The sequence below is a fragment of the Melanerpes formicivorus genome, unplaced genomic scaffold (assembly GCF_026170545.1).
Source record: "Melanerpes formicivorus ecotype bairdi unplaced genomic scaffold, bMelFor1.0.p_v2 SCAF_63, whole genome shotgun sequence".
NCBI lineage: Eukaryota > Metazoa > Chordata > Aves > Piciformes > Picidae > Melanerpes > Melanerpes formicivorus.
In genome coordinates this window covers 3,976,266-3,993,667 of record NW_027142415.1, presented here as the reverse complement: position 1 = coordinate 3,993,667, position 17,402 = coordinate 3,976,266, and the positions used below count along the sequence as shown (strand labels likewise).

The 17,402-nt window shown below is 46.9% G+C and overlaps 1 protein-coding gene across 2 annotated transcripts in view; it reads right to left on the bottom strand.

Annotated features, from left to right (window-relative positions):
* The window catches only part of RNF217 (ring finger protein 217), a 55,426-nt gene that overhangs the window by 19,457 nt on the left and 18,567 nt on the right, over positions 1–17,402 (bottom strand). For both annotated transcript variants that reach the window (XM_068162344.1, XM_068162343.1), the window contains exon 2: positions 3,603–3,836. In XM_068162344.1, coding sequence (XP_068018445.1) covers positions 3,603–3,836 — 234 coding nt within the window. The remainder of the gene's footprint in view (positions 1–3,602; positions 3,837–17,402) is intronic.

Genomic DNA, 17,402 nt, shown 5'->3' with positions numbered 1-17,402 from the left:
TGCTCAGTGTGCCGTGACGGCAGCATATTTGACTTCCCATTAAAAATATTCTGAGGGCCTGAAGCTGCAAAAAGCTTAGTGGGATTTTCTGCTGCTTAGGAGAATGCCAGCTATGAAACAGGATGGCCAAATTAATCATGCAACCAACTGATTACGTGAATTACAATCTCTAGCTACAGCTACACAGGCACTTCACTCCAAAATAAACACGGGCTCCTGCCAAAACAGCTGCCACCTCCCTGTCACCAACACGGCCCCTCTCTTGTACCAGCTGAAAATAAGTAACAACAAAAACACATCTTGTATGCCATTGGAGCTGATCTTTGATCAAGCTGCCAGTGTGACACCAAAACATCAACACAAGCGAAAGCAAGCTGGCAGGGAAGAACGGTAGAGAGCCAAGAGACCGATCACAGCAAAACCACCACAGCTGTAGCAGCTCAGACTGAAGGCACACTGCAGTGAGGTGTAGCCATGAAGATACCTGCTGCTCAACATTAATATCTGATCCAAGAAGCTGAGAACAGATGGATGGAAACTACAGAGATCTGCTTTATCACGGCATCTTTGCAGATACAGATCCCCACTAGTTCTAGAGCAAGAGTTTCTGAAACTCTTAAGCAGTTCAAACAAAAGATAGTTCCTATAACAACTGCACTGCAAAAACATTCACATTTCCAAAGCCAAGCACTCAAGCCCTTCTTTTAGGTGATGTTTCTTCTCCTGATAGAAATGGAACTTCATTATGAACCTCACAGGCTGATAAGGCAGAAAGAGACCGTGAATCAAGAATTGCTGCTGTGTGGGAGGTCACAGAACTAGCATTAAAACAACAGAAGAAACCAAGGGCCTAGGAAGGGGGAAAGAAAAAAATCCAACCCTCTCAGACTCCTCAGAGAACAACTGAGCACACTCACCCTTGTGACACCTGCATCTGTTCCTTGCACAGCAACTCCACTACCTGTCTTCCAGGTATTCCCAATTCCTTTGCACACCAGTTTTTACCCAAGGTTTGTTAGGATCTTGACTACAACCAAGTCTTATACTCCCAAGGCAGGTTATCATAAGTGAGGTGGCAAGGAAGAGGTATTTCCTCACTTCAAACTGGATCCATCTGTGACAGAAATATTTGATGTAGTGGACAAAATAGTCACACTGCTGTACCGTGCTGTCCTAATGGGCACTAATGGGATAAGAAAGGTTTGGATAGCAAGCTGCCCTTTCTTCCCCTCCTTCTCTTCTCAAGGTGCATGCCCCAGCTAACTTTCTAGGCTTAGGACACCAAGACTTTGATCTCATAACTGACAAATAACCAGCAGCAAATTGAACTGCTGGGCTGAAATCAGTTCAGTTGACATAAGAGAGGTATAATGAGGAAAACCAATCTAATAACTTTGCTGCCTCTTTAGATTTGGATGTCATTTATAATTTTAAACAGTGCATGAAATTTTAGGAATACCATTAATGCTTTTTTATAAGTATCTGTTCAAAAGTGCTCTTGGATTGCAGAGTGCTTTCCTGTTGCAGCGTGTAGGAGAGAGAGGGTACTGGCACCGAGCCCTGGTGTGCAGTGATCCAAGTAGGCTTCTACGTAGACTCTCCCCACACATGACTCAGATCTTCTGAAGGCAGCACTTTCAGTACTGCTGCAGAACTCATCTGCTGCAGTTGCTGTTTCTATTGCTTGCATGTGAATCTGTGAGCTTCCCAGTCTCCAGCCAGATGCCTCTCATGCTATATGCAGAAGAAAAAGAAGCCTTTCTCTCCAAGAACCCCTAAGTCAAGATACATGCAAGCAATCACATGAGGCCCTAAGAAAACTGAGATAATGGTTCACAGCTACACACACATGTAGTTACTCACAAATACACAAATGTCATCTATAGTTCTCCTTTAAAATCTTCTCCCTGCAGAAAAGTTCTTCCTTGTACTAAGCTTAAAATAAATCACTGAAACTGTACTATTGCCAGAAAGCAACTCAGGTTCAGGCAGGAGGCTGAAGCCCTCATCACCCACACTGTGTGCTAGCACTTTCCCAGTAATATTTCTGACCAACATCTGCTGCATATTCTTCTAGGCTGCAGGTTTGGGTACAGCTCAAAAGCCACATCTTCCCAGAGTCTACTCCCAAGAGGAGACTTGAGCTCAGCAGATCAGAGCCAGACCTAATGCATTGCCACAGGACCTGAAAACTGCTTCTGGATGCAATATTTCCTGTACCACACAGCCTCCCATTCCTTCTGATTATGCTTAATAAGGAATTGAAGGGAACACTTTAACTGTAGTATTTTAACACATAATGGCACACCAGTGGGCTGAGCAACTCATTCTGTGCCTCGAGGAATGCTCTCAGAGTTGGCATGTCCATGATACTACATCTACACCACCCACAACCCACACTGGCAGGCTACATCCTGTCTACACCTGAGGAAGTGCTGAGTGAAATGGAAAAGGAGACTGGCTGTGGGCAGAAGGAATTTTACCTGCAGTTCCATTTTCTCCACCTCCATACAAGATGTCAAAACCAAAAACACCTGAAAATGCTGAGTCCAGACAGTGTGGCATGGAATCCATGCCCTGCACAGAGACACCTCAGTAGCTCCTAACTCAGAGCTGGCTTTACCAAGGTTTCAACTCCACCGGGTAAAACAACCTCCTACCTTTTAATCTCCATACTGGGCTGCATCTTGTGTTGTGTAATTAGGGCTATCTAAACAGTCATCTAAACTCCTGCCTGAGAAGAACTGGTTTGTCCAGGAAAAGCCAGCTTAAACATGAAATTAACCACAACAAATGTAATAACCGGATGGAAAACCAACAGAGAGCATGATGCTGCAGACAGAAGCTTCGAAGTGAGAAAGATCTTCAGTAGCTCAAAGCTTCTTCTAACTATAATAAGCAAGAGATCAACTCTGACTGCAATCACAGTCCAAGCAAAGCTTCTACTAAAAGAAATGCTGCAGAAGTGGGTTTTTCCTCCTGTTTCTCACAGTTTTCTGTATTAAGAGAGACTACATTAATGTATATTAATATAGTATATTAAGTATATAATTAATACAGTATTGATGGTATAAGAATCTATAATTAATATGAATATATACATTAATGTGATAAGGAACTGTGATAAGGAACTGAAGACCTCAAAGGCAAGAAGCAGGACAGCTCTATTTCTAAGGGAGGAACAGGCCAACAACCTAGAACCCTAAATGCCCAGAATTCATTTGCCCCAGGTTTCAGAGCAAACTTATCTTTGCCACAGCTGTATGTCTAAAATCATTGGTGACAGTGCTAACTCCCCTTCCCCAGTCTCTTCTGATCACAAGCAACACTGCTGGCATTTCAGAGACAAAAATCTCTTCAATGTTAAAATCTGTGTCCAAATTGCCACAGGTGGCAACAAAGATGCCAAAGAAAATAAAGGGCTGACCTTCAACTGTTTGAACCATCAGGACATCAATTAAGTAGTTAATCAACGAGGTACTACAGATTTGTACTCCTCATCAGAGCTGGCAGAAAAAGAACAGCCCCTCATTTAATGCCCACCAAACGCTGCCCTACTTTTGTGGTGCCATCTAACGCGGGGCCCTGGCGAGCGTGCTCACTTTGTATTTGTTCTCCAATTTGGCAGGGGTAGGAATGTGGCCTCTCCTCCGGAACGTTGTAAAGTGCTTGCACTGAGGGCATGGCTTGGTGCTGGAGTCAATGCGGCTGAGTTCCAGGAAGTATTTATACTTGATGATGTCGTCATGGGGCAGGTTATAGAGGACAGTTGTTTCGTCCAGGTGTTCGCTGCACTCCGTGATCGGGCATTTGATATCCGCTTGTCCCAGCTGCACCTGCACGTGAGAAAAACAACCCAGGAGAGCTGTGTGACCTTTTGCTTGGGCAAGTTAAGCAAGCAGTTGTGGATTCTGTGAGGAAACTTTGTTTCAAATGCTGTTAACAAGGCACAGACCATCAAGCATATTGTCTTAAAATCATTCTGATTTAGTCCACCCTCGCTGCAGTCTGCAACTGCTTTCAAATCACAGAATCAATAAGGTTGGAAAAGACCTCAGAGATCATCAAGGCCAACCTGTCACCCAACACCTCATGACTAACTAAACCGTGGCTTCAAGTGCCACATCCAATCCCCTTTTGAACACCTCCACGGACAGAGAGTCCACCACCTCCCTGGGCAGCACATTCCAGCAGCCAACTATTCTTTCTCCTCACCTCCAGCCTAAACTTCCCCTGGCGCAGCTTGAGACTGTGTCCTCTTGTTCTGGTGCTGATTGCTTGGGAGAAGAGACCAACCTCCACCTGGCTATAACCTACCTTCAGGTAGTTGTAGAGAGCAAGGTCTCCCCTGAGCCTCCTTTTCTCCAGGCTAAGCAACCCCAGCTCCCTCAGCCTCTCCTCACAGGGCTGTGCTCCAGACCCCTCCCCAGCCTCCTTGCCCTTCTCTGGACACATTCAAGTGTCTCAATGTCCTTCTTAAATTGAGAAGCCCAGAACTGGACACAGGACTCAAGGTGTGACCTTGACAGAAAAGGTAATTACACTCATGAGAGCTACAGCTACTGTATGGATAGTCTCAGCTACATACTCTGAGACACCAAACCACACATCCTAAGAAGCATCACTCATCCAGCACCCTGTGTTTTGGTTGTAACGGTCAGCACTTCGCTATCAGGGCTCATACAGGCTATGGGAAGGTAGGCAGTGGACACATTTGTAAAGTACTTCACTGCAAAACCTGCTGGGAATTGCAGCACAAAGAAATGGAGGTCAATTTAGGATCACCAGAGTCCAGCAGCTCCAACTCAGTGATAGCCCCAAGCTGGTTCCTGCTCAGCAGGCTCAGTGCCTCTGCAAGTCTGCTTCCAAGGAGCTCCATAGATGCCACACATGAGGCACAGAAAGTGCTGGCTGAGCCCAGGGCTGCTCAAACTAATAAATTTTCCCAGTACTCAGAGTTTAAAACAATCCCTCACAAAGCCTTTAAATAAGCCACCTCAAAAGACGACCAAAACAAAAGCAGAGAAGCAAGCTCAAGGTGAATAGGGCTGCAGTGCTGTTGGTGCAATGAGCCCTGGTGGTGTGATGCTGATCCATCTGCTCAGACGCCCACAGCACCTTTCCAGAGCGCCTGGGCCCAGGCCTGCACCCTTCACGCTTGGCAGGCTCTAACAGCTTGGACTCTGTGCCAAACCAGCAGATCCTACTTGGTCTGGGAGCAGCAGAGTTGCATTTGCTTGGCGCTGAGCCCGAGTTAATAAACCCTGCTGGGTTTTGAGAGCCTGCAAGGACCCAGCTTGAGCATGTTTGTGTCTGCCTCAAGCCATCTTGCCCGAGAAGTGCTGACTGCACAAGCAGAGCTGACCACCAGCCCAGCTCCCTCCTGACCACCTCCCTGCAGAGCAAACCAGCCCCTCTTTCTAGGAATTACTGTTTCAAGCTGGCACGTTTGGTTTCCCTAGACTGCTTGTTCTTTAACACACTCCACTACAGGGATCTTCCAAACAAGCCACTAAATATGCTAGGAACACCTCAGGTCTGGATTCAGATCTCACTGCTGCATAGCAGCATCAGAACACATGTCAGAGACTCCACTGATTCAGTATTTCAGCTAAGAAAGGAAGGTAAAAACCTCCAAACCAACACAACACAGCTCTGTTATTCCAGCCTCAACACTGCAGCCACACTGCCTCTACCTGACTGATAATTAATGCAGTCAGGAGTCAGAGGACTGAGAGAGTTGTTCATAGTGACTTCAAAATATCCCTTTGCCTCAGCACTGCAGCTAAACCTAAGCCAAACGGAGGGGTTAGGTATATGTCAGAGAGAGAAAAGCAGAGTAAGAATGGTGGCAGCCCATCACACATCAGAGCTGAGAACACCTCAGCAAACAATTGCTGCCAGTGCCCTCAGCACCCTCAGCTCAGGAGCAGACAGGTCAGGATGGAGGCAGATCTACCTCTGGTACAGAGGAGAGATGCAGTTCTCCCAGCAAGACAGCCAAGAATTGTTTCAGTTGGAAAAGACCTCTAAGATCATCAAGTCCAACCACCAGGCTAACACCACCATGGCTATTTCTTTTCTATTCTATTCTATTCTATTCTATTCTATTCTATTCTATTCTATTCTATTCAACCATGTCACAAGTGCCATGGCCACATGTTTGTTGAACTCCTCCAGGGATAGTGACTCCACCACCTCCTTGGGCAGCCTGTTCCAATGCCCAACCACTCTTACAGGGAATCATTTTTTCCTAATATCCAATCTAAACCTCTCCTGCCACACTTTCAGTCCACTTGCTCTCATTTTATCACATGACACTAGGGAGAAGTGACCAACTCCCACCTCACTCCAACCCCCGCTCAGGGAGTTGTAGAGAGCAATGAGGTCTCCCCTCAACCTCCTCTTCTCCACACTGAACACCCCCAGTTCCCTCAGCTGCTCCTCCCCAGCCCTGTTCTCCAGATCCTGCACAAGCTTCATTGCCCTTCTCTGGACACACTCCAGCTCCTCACTGTAGTGAGGGGCCCAAAACTAAATGAGTATTCAAGGTGCAGCCTTACCAGTTCCCAGTACAGGCAGGCAATCACATTCCCTGGTCCTGCTGGTCACACCACTGCTGATCTTGACCAGGATGTTGGTGACCTTCTTGGTCACCTGGGTACACACTGGCTCATGTTCAGCCAGCTGTCAATCAACACCACCCAGGTCATTTTCCACCAGGCCACTTTCCAGCCACTTTACCTCAAGCCTGGAGCATTCATGGGGTTCTTGTGACCTAAGTGCAGGACCCAGCACTTGGCCTTGTTAGGGAAACACTACAAGGGAAGCCCTTCACAGTGAGAAGGCACATTGTGTGTGGCACCTAGGCCTGCACTAAAGAAGTACTGCTTACATGAAATGCCAGCTAGAACACACCTGCATTGATACAACATAAAAACCCATAAAGCTGAGCACTTTCACTTTTCATGCCCACACAGAATAGGATTAATATGTGGTGAGAGTCAAGAGTGGTTCCAGGGTTTGTTTGGAAAATATATTTTACACCCACTTGAAGTAAATCATTTTTATCCTCCCTAACAGTTTCAGCCTTTCAAGTTTGGCAAAGATGAATTCTTTTCCTGTGTTCTGAATGGGACTGAAGTGAACAGAGCTGGTTTGCTTATTAGTAGTAACTTCAATGAAGCCTTGTCTTACCAAAACAGTCCATCTTTGTTTGTGCACTAGCATCAGCAATTGATGTAAGTACAGCTCGAGATGCAGCCTGTTAAGCCAGCAGCTGCTGCAAACCCAGGAGGTGCTAGGGAGAGGGAGGAAAGGAGAGGGAGGAAAGGAGAGGGAGGAAAGGAGAGGGAGGAAAGGAGAGGGAGGAAAGGAGAGGGAGGAAAGGAGAGGGAGGAAAGGAGAGGGAGGAAAGGAGAGGGAGGAAAGGAGAGGGAGGAAAGGAGAGGGAGGAAAGGAGAGGGAGGAAAGGAGAGGGAGGAAAGGAGAGGGAGGAAAGGAGAGGGAGGAAAGGAGAGGGAGGAAAGGAGAGGGAGGAAAGGAGAGGGAGGAAAGGAGAGGGAGGAAAGGAGAGGGAGGAAAGGAGAGGGAGGAAAGGAGAGGGAGGAAAGGAGAGGGAGGAAAGGAGAGGGAGGAAAGGAGAGGGAGGAAAGGAGAGGGAGGAAAGGAGAGGGAGGAAAGGAGAGGGAGGAAAGGAGAGGGAGGAAAGGAGAGGGAGGAAAGGAGAGGGAGGAAAGGAGAGGGAGGAAAGGAGAGGGAGGAAAGGAGAGGGAGGAAAGGAGAGGGAGGAAAGGAGAAAATCTCAAAAAGCTCTGATAACATAGATAAAAATAACTGGCTTTATTCTTCTTGATTTTTTTAATCCTTATTATTCTTTGGAAGAGCCTTATGCTTTACTATCAGCTTGTCACAATGCCAAACACCTGAGTTCTGAGAAGTCTTTAAATCTCAAAATGCCACTGCATGCTAAGAACTTCAGAACTCTCAGCATAGACAACAGCATGGTGCATTCTCACAGCATGGGGAACACCTCAGATACATCTAAAGCAGCTGAAACATGCCAGGCAGCATCCAGTTCTTCCGCCCAGCTGTGCTTCCTTTCTGTAAGGCATCTCAGGAGGGGCTAGCTCTGCTTACAGCTCATCAGAAGAGAGCACACTCCTGTGACTTTCTTCCTGCAGAAAGGTAACATTTAAACTATCAGGAGGGCCACACATGCCTGCCACACAAACACTCCTTGACATTTCATCTGAAAAGGTCCCTGTGCTCTCCTCCCCAGGTCAACCAGACTCTCCAGTGGCCCACTTCCTGGCCTAAAATGCAGTGGGACTAGCAAAACTAGAAACATACAGCATGGAACTCCAGGGCAGAAAATTATTTCTGCTCCCTTGAGCATTCTGTTAAAAAGAACTCCTTGTCAGCTACACAGAAAGCAAAGTTCAAACTACACCAGAGAAACACTGATTTACAGCTGTCACTTAGCCTGGCCCAAGCTGGATGTAATGTAAGGTGTGCAGGCTGTACTTGGGCAGCTATGTTACAAATGTCATGTGGTAATATAAGAATAACCAGATTGGAAAAGACCTTCAAGATCATCCAGTCCAACCTATCACCAAACACCATCTAATCAACTAAACCATGGCACCAAGTGCCTCATCCAGTCTCTTCCTAAACACCTCCAGTGATGGTGACTCCACCACCTCCCTGGGCAGCACATTCCAATGGCCAATCTCTCTTTCTAGGAAGAACTTCTTCCTAACATCCAGCCTAAACCTCCCCTGGCACAGCTTGAGACTGTGTCCTCTTGTTCTGTCACAGGTTGCCTGGGAGAAGAGACCAACCCCCTCCTGGCTACAACCTCCCTTCAGGGAGTTGTAGACAGCAGTAAGGTCTCTCCTGAGCCCCCTCTTCTCCAGGCTAAACAACCCCATGCTTACAGAAGGGGCTATTCTACTTTCAAAGTGACACAGAAAGGAGCATCTTCTAACTGAAACTTTGAGAATAGAATAGAATAGACAGGTTGGAAGAGACCTTCAAGATCATCATCTCCAACTTTTGCTCTTAGTTCGGAGATGCATGTGCTAAATCAACCAGGAAATTGTTCTTGCTTCTCATCTCTGAATACCAAAACTGAGCAAAAGTCTAATCTGTAGCTCTGCAGAGAAACAGAGAAACTATTTCTACCAAATTCCCCCCTCTAAATACCAAGGATGTTATGCAGAACACCCAACTAATAAATATATACTCTGGATATCCACAGATGCAAGTGAAGGGACAGTCTGCTCTACAGTTGTGCACAAAACCCCATTGCTTTCCAGTTCACTGGAAACATTGCTCTTCCATTTTTGCTGCTAACTTGCAAATCAGTGAAGAACTGATTTGCAGAAAGTGCCACTTGGAATTTGTTTTCTTTAAACAGCAGCAGAAAAAAGCCCAAACCAAACTATATTGAAAAAAAAAGCAATCAAAGAAACCCACAAACCAAAACCAACCACCCAAAAGCCAACAACAGAACAAACACCCCCCCCCCCCAAACAACAACAAAAACCCACAAAAAACCCTAAATAAACAAACCCAAACCAACCAAACAAACCTCACAACAAAACACACAAAACCCCCCAACCAAAGTAACTGGAAAATACTTGAAGGGCTCACCATGCTTCATGATCCCACAGTGGTAGGTGAAGAGAATTAACCATGTTGGAAAAGACCTTTGAGATCATCAAGTCCAATCTATCATCCAATGCCATCTAATCAACTAAACTATGGCATTGAGTGCCTTATCCAGGCATCTTAAACACCTCCAGTGATGGTGACTCCATCACCTCCCTGGGCAGCACATTCCAATGGCCAATCTCTCTTTCTGTGAAGAACTTCCTCCTCACCTCAGCCCAAACCTCCCCTGGCACAGCTTGAGACTGTGTCCTCTTGTTCTGGTTGCCTGGGACAAGAGACCAATCCCCACCTAGCTACAACCTCCCTTCAGGTAGTTGTAGAGAGCAATAAGGTCTCCCCTGAGCCTCCTCTTCTCCAGGCTAAACAACCCCAGCTTCCTCAGCCTCTCCTTATAGGGCTTGTGCTCCAAACCTCTCCCCAGCTTTGTTGCCCTTCTCTGGACACATTCCAGCAACTCAACATCTTTCCTAAACTGAGGGGCAAACAAATCTGAAGTGCCAACAAATCAAATCCAAGTAGACATGATTCAAAAATGCAAACTAAGGACAGTGCAAACTTTTATTAAGCTTTTTGGTCCTCCTTCGAGATTGAGGTTCCACGACCATTTCTGGGGGTTTTAGTCTTAACTTCAGCGGTCCAGATACCCTGCCTGAGATTTGTGCCAGTGATGATCTGCCATCCTCCATCCAACTCCTTTTACACCTCAAAAGAAAACCAAACTATGAAATGTGTTCTCAGTCCATCCCTCCTTACTGTGAAAAGGTTACAAACCCTCAGTGCTGCAAAGCAAGCAAGAATGATCAGCTAGCACTATCAGTAATTAGATAAGAGGCTGCTTAAGCAGTGTCTCCATTAAACAGGAAAACAGACTGGGTTGCTTGTGTGCCACCTCCTTTAATTCATCTTTTCTGCTGTGCCAGGAAAACAGCCAAGTGACCACCAACACAACCAGAATGACCAGACTCTCTTCATAGGTGGTGGAGAATGAGGAAGGTGACTGAGGCCATTCAAAGAAGGTGGAAAATGTCAATAGCACCTTTAGGATGTCTAGGAGAGGAAAAAGAAGGGCTGCATCAGGAGAAGTGTGGCTAGCAGGTCAAGGGAGGTGATCCTCCCCCTCTACTCAGCCCTGGTGAGACCCCACCTGGAGTACTGCCTCCAGTTCTGGAGCCCCTATTACAAGAGGGATGTGGAGGTGCTGGAATGTGTCCAGAGAAGGGCCACAAGGATGATCAGAGGGCTGGAGCACCTCTCCTATGAGGACAGACTGAAGGAGTTAGGGCTGTTCAGTCTGGAGAGGAGAAAGCTCTGAGGTGACCTAATTGTGGCCTTCCAGTATCTGAAGGGGGCCTACAGGAAGGCTGGGGAAGGACTTCTCAGGATCTCAGGTAGTGATAGGACTAGGGGGAATGGAATGAAGCTGGAGGTGGGGAGATTCAGGTTGGATGTGAGGAGGAAGTTCTTCCCCATGAGAGTGGTGAAGCCCTGCAATGGGTTGTCCAGGGAGGTGGTCGAGGCCCCGTCCCTGAAGGTGTTTAAGAGCAGGCTGGATGAGGCTCTGGGCAGCCTGATCTAGTGTGGGGTGTCCCTGCCCGTGGCAGGGGGGTTGGAACTAGCTGATCCTTGTGGTCCCTTCCAACCCTGAATGATACTATGATACTATGAAAAGGGAAAAAGCTCACTTTTCCCCACCTCAGGGACTAAAATTAGTCCAAGAAAAATAACTTCTCCCATCATCAATGCTTGACAGGTATTCATAGACAAAATAATGCAATGAATTCCTCTATATATTCATGACAGATGTCCATGCAAGTTGCATTTCAAATGCCCAATTAAGTACAACCAGACTTCCATTACAAAAAACATGAAAATCAGAGTTCTGTTGTGTCACACACTCACACAGACCAACTCTGAAAGGGTCCATCAGGATGTCTTCCTTCACAAACCCTCTGTGGACACAAGTCTTTGTTTTCCTTTCACACTGGTACCACACATCTGGGTGAAGCCATGACAATGATGTGGTGGTTCCTGCTCTGTGTGCCATTCAGAAAGAGAGTGTCACTTGGGCTCAAATGTTGCAGGCATGAGCAGACACCACCCCTTCTAGTCACATTAACACTAAAAATAAGCCACAAAAAGAAGTAAGGTCCTGGGGCCTCTGAAGAACACGTCAGTATCTCATCCTTCAGCAGAAGGGCACTCAAAGGCAAGAAGCTGGGAGGGAATTGCAGCATACATAGCTGCAACCCAGCCACCAGCAGCACATCAAAGGTTTGACCTCCCTGCTCCAAAAACATGTCTCTTGAATGCTTTACAACATGCATTTAAATGTGGTATCAATTTAAATTCTCCAAGCTCCTCTAGCGCTCACACCCTCAGCCACAGGCTGGATTCCAGCTTTGCCACTAACGCTGAGGATTGCTTTTGGGAGAGCACTCACACAAACCCACATCCACGGGGGTGCTGTGGGATGGTGCAGCCACACACCAGCCAGGGACACAGCTGGCACCACTGCACAGGCAGCAACCAGAGTGGCTGCAGCCCCAGAAACCAACCAAAACCATAACTGAAAGACCCCTAGCTTCCGTGGCCTGGAGTGAAACCCCAAACCACTGCATGTGTTTCCCACTTAGACTCTTCTTTTCCCCTCCACAGTCACATACAGACTCTCCTAGCAAGATATTCTTCAGAATACACCTAGACTCCAATTAAGAAGACTAAAGCCAAGTGTGTTTGGTTTCTTCAACAGGTAATTTTGATGTATGTGTTGCTCCCCTACAGGAACAATGCTGTAAAAGGTACAGAGCTGTTTCCCCAGCTCAAAACATAGTCCTGAACAGTCAAGCTCCAACCTCAACCAGGTTCAGACTGGATGAACCCAGACTCAGATCAACTCCAATGGATCATACTGTTAACTATTCACAATAGTTAGTACCACAACCAAATCCTTTCCCAGGCCTTTCTTAAACATGGACAAAAAGTTCACACCAATAAGCTGTTCCATCACAGAATGTTAGAGGTTGGAAGAGATCCATAGAGATCATTGAGTCCAACCTCCCTGCCAAAGCAGGATCACCTAGGGCAGGTCACACAAGAACACATCCAGGTGGGTTTTGAAAGTCTCCAGAGATGGAGACTCCACAACCCCTCTGGGCAGCCTGCTCCAGCACTCCAGCACCCCCCAAAGTATAGAAGATTGTGTTCATATTGAGTTAAAACTTCCTGTGTTCCAGCTTGTACCTGTTTCTCCTTGTCCTATTACTGGGCACTATTAAAAACAGCTGGCACCTTCATCTTGACACCCATACCTCAGATAGTTAGAGGCATTAATAAGATCCTCTCTCAGACTTCTTTACTCAAGACTAAACAGCCCCAGTTCCCCCAGTCTGTTAAACACTCACTTTCACATCAGGTTTGCCACGAGAGAAGAGATAACAACTTCCCATGTGTTTCTAATTGGTTGAAGAACCAAACCAAACCAAACCACTATTATTTATTCACCTGCTGTTTATCTATGTAAGTCTGTCCAAAGGAAAAAATAAAGGATAAAAAAGAAAAGTATAACAACATAAAAGCTTTACTACAAATCCTTTAACTAGCTCAGCTACATATAGTGGTGTGCTCTGACAGCCTGCTTTTGTTCCTTAGCACAAGTGAAGAACAGAGGTAGGGTGAAGTCAGAATGCCCCAGCTTAGGCTCCTGGCTAAAATTTCAGAGTTAACAGCAAGGAAGAGATTTGATTCTTGCAGAAATACTGTTATGATCTGAGGAGGCTGTGGAAACACTTGCATGAAGGAGAAAAAACCCAAAGTAAAATAAGGCTTCCCTTCCCTGCTTCGTCACGTTTGTAATCACTTTTGCTCCTTTGAGGATAACCCCAGTCCCAGCAAGGGCCTGAATAGGAAGAAAAAGTGGATATCATTGTTGTAATCCCTGCATTCAGTTCTCTGCAGCCATTGTTTTTGGAGGGTTTGACTGGTTTGGAATAGAAAGACAAAGGAAACCTTCTACCCACACAGACTTTTCTTTCTGGACGCTACTTCAGGCTCACTCTGCACCACCAGTTTAGCTCAAAATGGAATAGAATAGAATAGAATAGACCAGACCAGGTTGGAAAAGACCTTCGAGATGATCACATCCAACCCATCATTCAACACCACCTAATCAACCAAACCATGGCACCAAGCACCCCATCAAGTCTCCTCCTAAACACCTCCAGTGATGGTGACTCCACCACCTCCCCGGGCAGCACATTCCAATGGGCAATCACTCTCTCTATGAAGATCCATTATGAAGATAGAATAGAATAGACCAGATTGGAAGAGACCTTCAAGATCATCGTGTCCAACCCATCAACCAATCCAGCCCACCTAAACAACTAACCCATGGCACCAAGCACCCCATCAAGTCTCCTCCTGAACACCTCCAATGATGGTGACTCTACCACCTCCCCAGGCAGCCCATTCCAATGGCCAATCACTCTCTCTGTGTAGAACTTCTTCCTGACATCCAACCTAAACCTCCCCTGGAGCAGCCTGAGACTGTGTCCTCTTGTTCTGGTACTGGCTGCCTGGGAGAAGAGACCAACCTCTGCCTGTCTACAACCTCCCTTCAGGTAGTTGTAGAGAGCAATAAGGTCACCCCTGAGTCTCATCCTCTCCAGGCTAAGCAGTCCCAGCTCCCTCAGCCTCTCCCCATAGAGCTTGTGTTCCAAACCCCTCACCAACTTCATTGCCCTTGCACGTAGCCTATCCAGCTACATGATGAAACACAAGGGCCTGAAAGCTTTGGGGTGCAGGTTCAGCCAGACCTCTCACATCCCAGCTGGTTCAGGTCTCAAAGCCCTTCAGCCATTCCATCAGGTCACAGGTTGGCCAAGATTGCCATTGCCTCAGATTGCACCCTGCCTAACCATCTAAAACTCATGGAAGAAGTCACTGCAGCTTTCCCTTCTCCCTCTGCTTCAGAGAGTGCTCATGAGGCTGCAAGGAGAGAAGCTTCAACTGGCTAACACAGGAGACTGAAGTGCTTTTAAAATTAGTTTTCCAATTGATCAGGCAGCTGAATTAATTCTCCCTGTGACACATGATCACTGGTTTGCAACCCAAGAGAAAAAGTGGGAAGTGCATGGCTGAGGAAAGAGGCTCTCTCTGGCCACCAGTCATTTTACCTGTCATGTCAATTTACACCTTCAGATCATGTACCAGGTACTTCTCATGTTAACTTTGTTTACCTTTAGAAAGCTACAAGCCTGAAATATGTTCAGCAGCTGCCCTCAGGAAAGAGAGTTAATGGCAACTCCAGCAGAAGGGTTGGAGGGCTGTACCCAACCCCTTCTCCACGTGAGTCTATGCATCAGTGTTTTCTGCACCATGTTCTAAACCACTCTGCAGCAAGCAGCCTGTGTTTTGGCATAGCTGATTCTCAGGCTTATGAGTCCTAATGTGCATTTTCCTATTCTGGAAGAGTACTTCAAACACTCAACAGCATGCATGGAAACCCTTCACTGAGCTTCAGGTCTGGCATCTGCCCTGACACCTGCCCTGTGGCCCTTCAGATGGTCTTCATACTTTCCACTTGCTGTTGGCTCTATTTCTGCTCTCCTCTCAGCTGTTTCCCTGAAGGATACAGGTCTTATCTGTGAAGCTGAAGGAAAGGGGGCAGTTACTAGGCTTTTTCAGATGAAGAAATGCATTACTTGCAACAAGACAACTAACTTCACAGGTATCTTCACCAACTTCAGACAAAGAAGCAGGGAGGAAACTCCACCACCAACTGCCACACGTGCAGCAAACCACTGTGAAGCAGCTGGCTAGAAGAATGAAAATATTGTCACAGTATCACAGTATAACTAAGGTTGGAAATGACCTCGAGGATCATCAAGTCCAACCTATCAACACAGACCTCATGACTAGACCATGGCACCAAGTGCCACATCCAATCCCCTCTTGAACGCCTCCAGGGTCCATGACTCAACCACCTCCCTGGGCAGCACATTCCAATGACGAATGACTCGCTAGGTGAAGAACTTCCTCCTCACCTCCAGTCTAAACCTCCCCTGGTGCAGCTTGAGACTGTGTCCCCTTGTTCTGGTGCTGGTTGCCTGGGAGAACAGACCAACCCCTTCCTGGCTACAACCACCTTTCAGGTAGTTGTAGAGGGCAATGAGGTCTCCCCTGAGCCTCCTCTTCTCCAGGCTAAACAACCCCAGCTCCCTCAGCCTCTCCTCACAGGGCTGTGCTCAAGGCCTCTCCCCAGCCTTGTTGCCCTTCTCTGGACACACTCAAGTATTTCAATGTCCTTCAAACTGAGGGGCCCAGAACTGGACACAGTACTCAAGGTGCGGCCTAACCAAAGCAGAGTACAGGGCACAATGACTTCCCTGCTCCTGCTGGCCACACTATTCCTAATGCAGGCCAGGATGCCATTGGCCCTCTTGGCCACCTGGGCACACTGCTGGCTCATGTTCAGGTGGCTGTCGATCAGCACCCCCAGGTTCCTCTCTGTTTGGGAGCTCTCCATCCATTCCGACCCCAGCCTGTAGCTCTGCATGGGATTGCCGTAGCCAAAGTGCAGCACTCAAAAAATTGTCATTCAAAATACTATGAAAATGAAGCCTCATTAACTTGACATAAATTGCAATCATTTTTTACTAGATACATTTCATTGTTCTGCTCCAAGAGTAGGGATAGGATAGGATAGGATAGGATAGGATAGGATAGGATAGGATAGGATAGGATAGGATAGGATAGGATAGGATAGGATAGGATAGGATAGGATAGGATAGGATAAACCAGGTTGGAAGATATCACCTTCAACTAAAAATTGGTTAGAGTAGCAAAAAAAAATATTCTTGCAGCTGGAGGAGACAAGAAGTGAAAATTCAGGAAAAAGAGAGAAGCAGCATCCACTTCAGCTTTTCCTAGGAAGTGCCTACCTTTCCCACAAGTCAAATCTTTTCTCTCCTGCAGTTCTTCCCTGGAACATAATGTCCTCTTGCCTGCCATACAAGATAAGAAGTCTACTCTTCAAAACTTTCCAAAGCCACCAAGTTCCCCTCATTTTAATAACACACAGAGAGGCTGGCTGCCCTCTGAACTTCTCCTGCTGCCCCACACCTCCAGTCCAAGGAAGGCTCCACACCTCCAGTCCAAGGAAGGCTCCACACCTCCAGTCCAAGGAAGGCTCCACACCTCCAGTCCAAGGAAGGCTCCACACCTCCAGTCCAAGGAAGGCTCCACACTTGCTAAGGCTCCTTTTAAGCTGCACCTCTACCAAAGAGCAGAAGCTGCTGCTGAAAACTGCTGTTGCTGCTGCCCAGGAAACTGCTGCCCCAAAGCACATTGCTGCACCATGCAAAAGGAAGGCAGCACTGCTTGTATTTGTGACTACTGTGGTTTTGGGAGCAGATCCAACCACCAAGATAAGCGATGTGTGAGATACTTTTCACCCCAAGAGTGCCTGCAGTGAGGGAAGAGGGTGGCAGCCTGCTGCAGAGCAAAGCTCTGAGCTGTACTGGCATTTCTCTAAAAGAATCAAAAGAGAGCTGCAGGAAAAACCAAATATGGCCCTGTTAATTTCCTAGCCAACACAGCAATTTTGGAATTTCTGGCCACATGTGCCTCCTTTTGATTCCCCACCACCACTCCAACATGCTTTAGGTTTCTGAACCAGAAGTATCAGAAAAGCTGAGAATTTCTGGCAGCACCAGTGTGACAGAGCA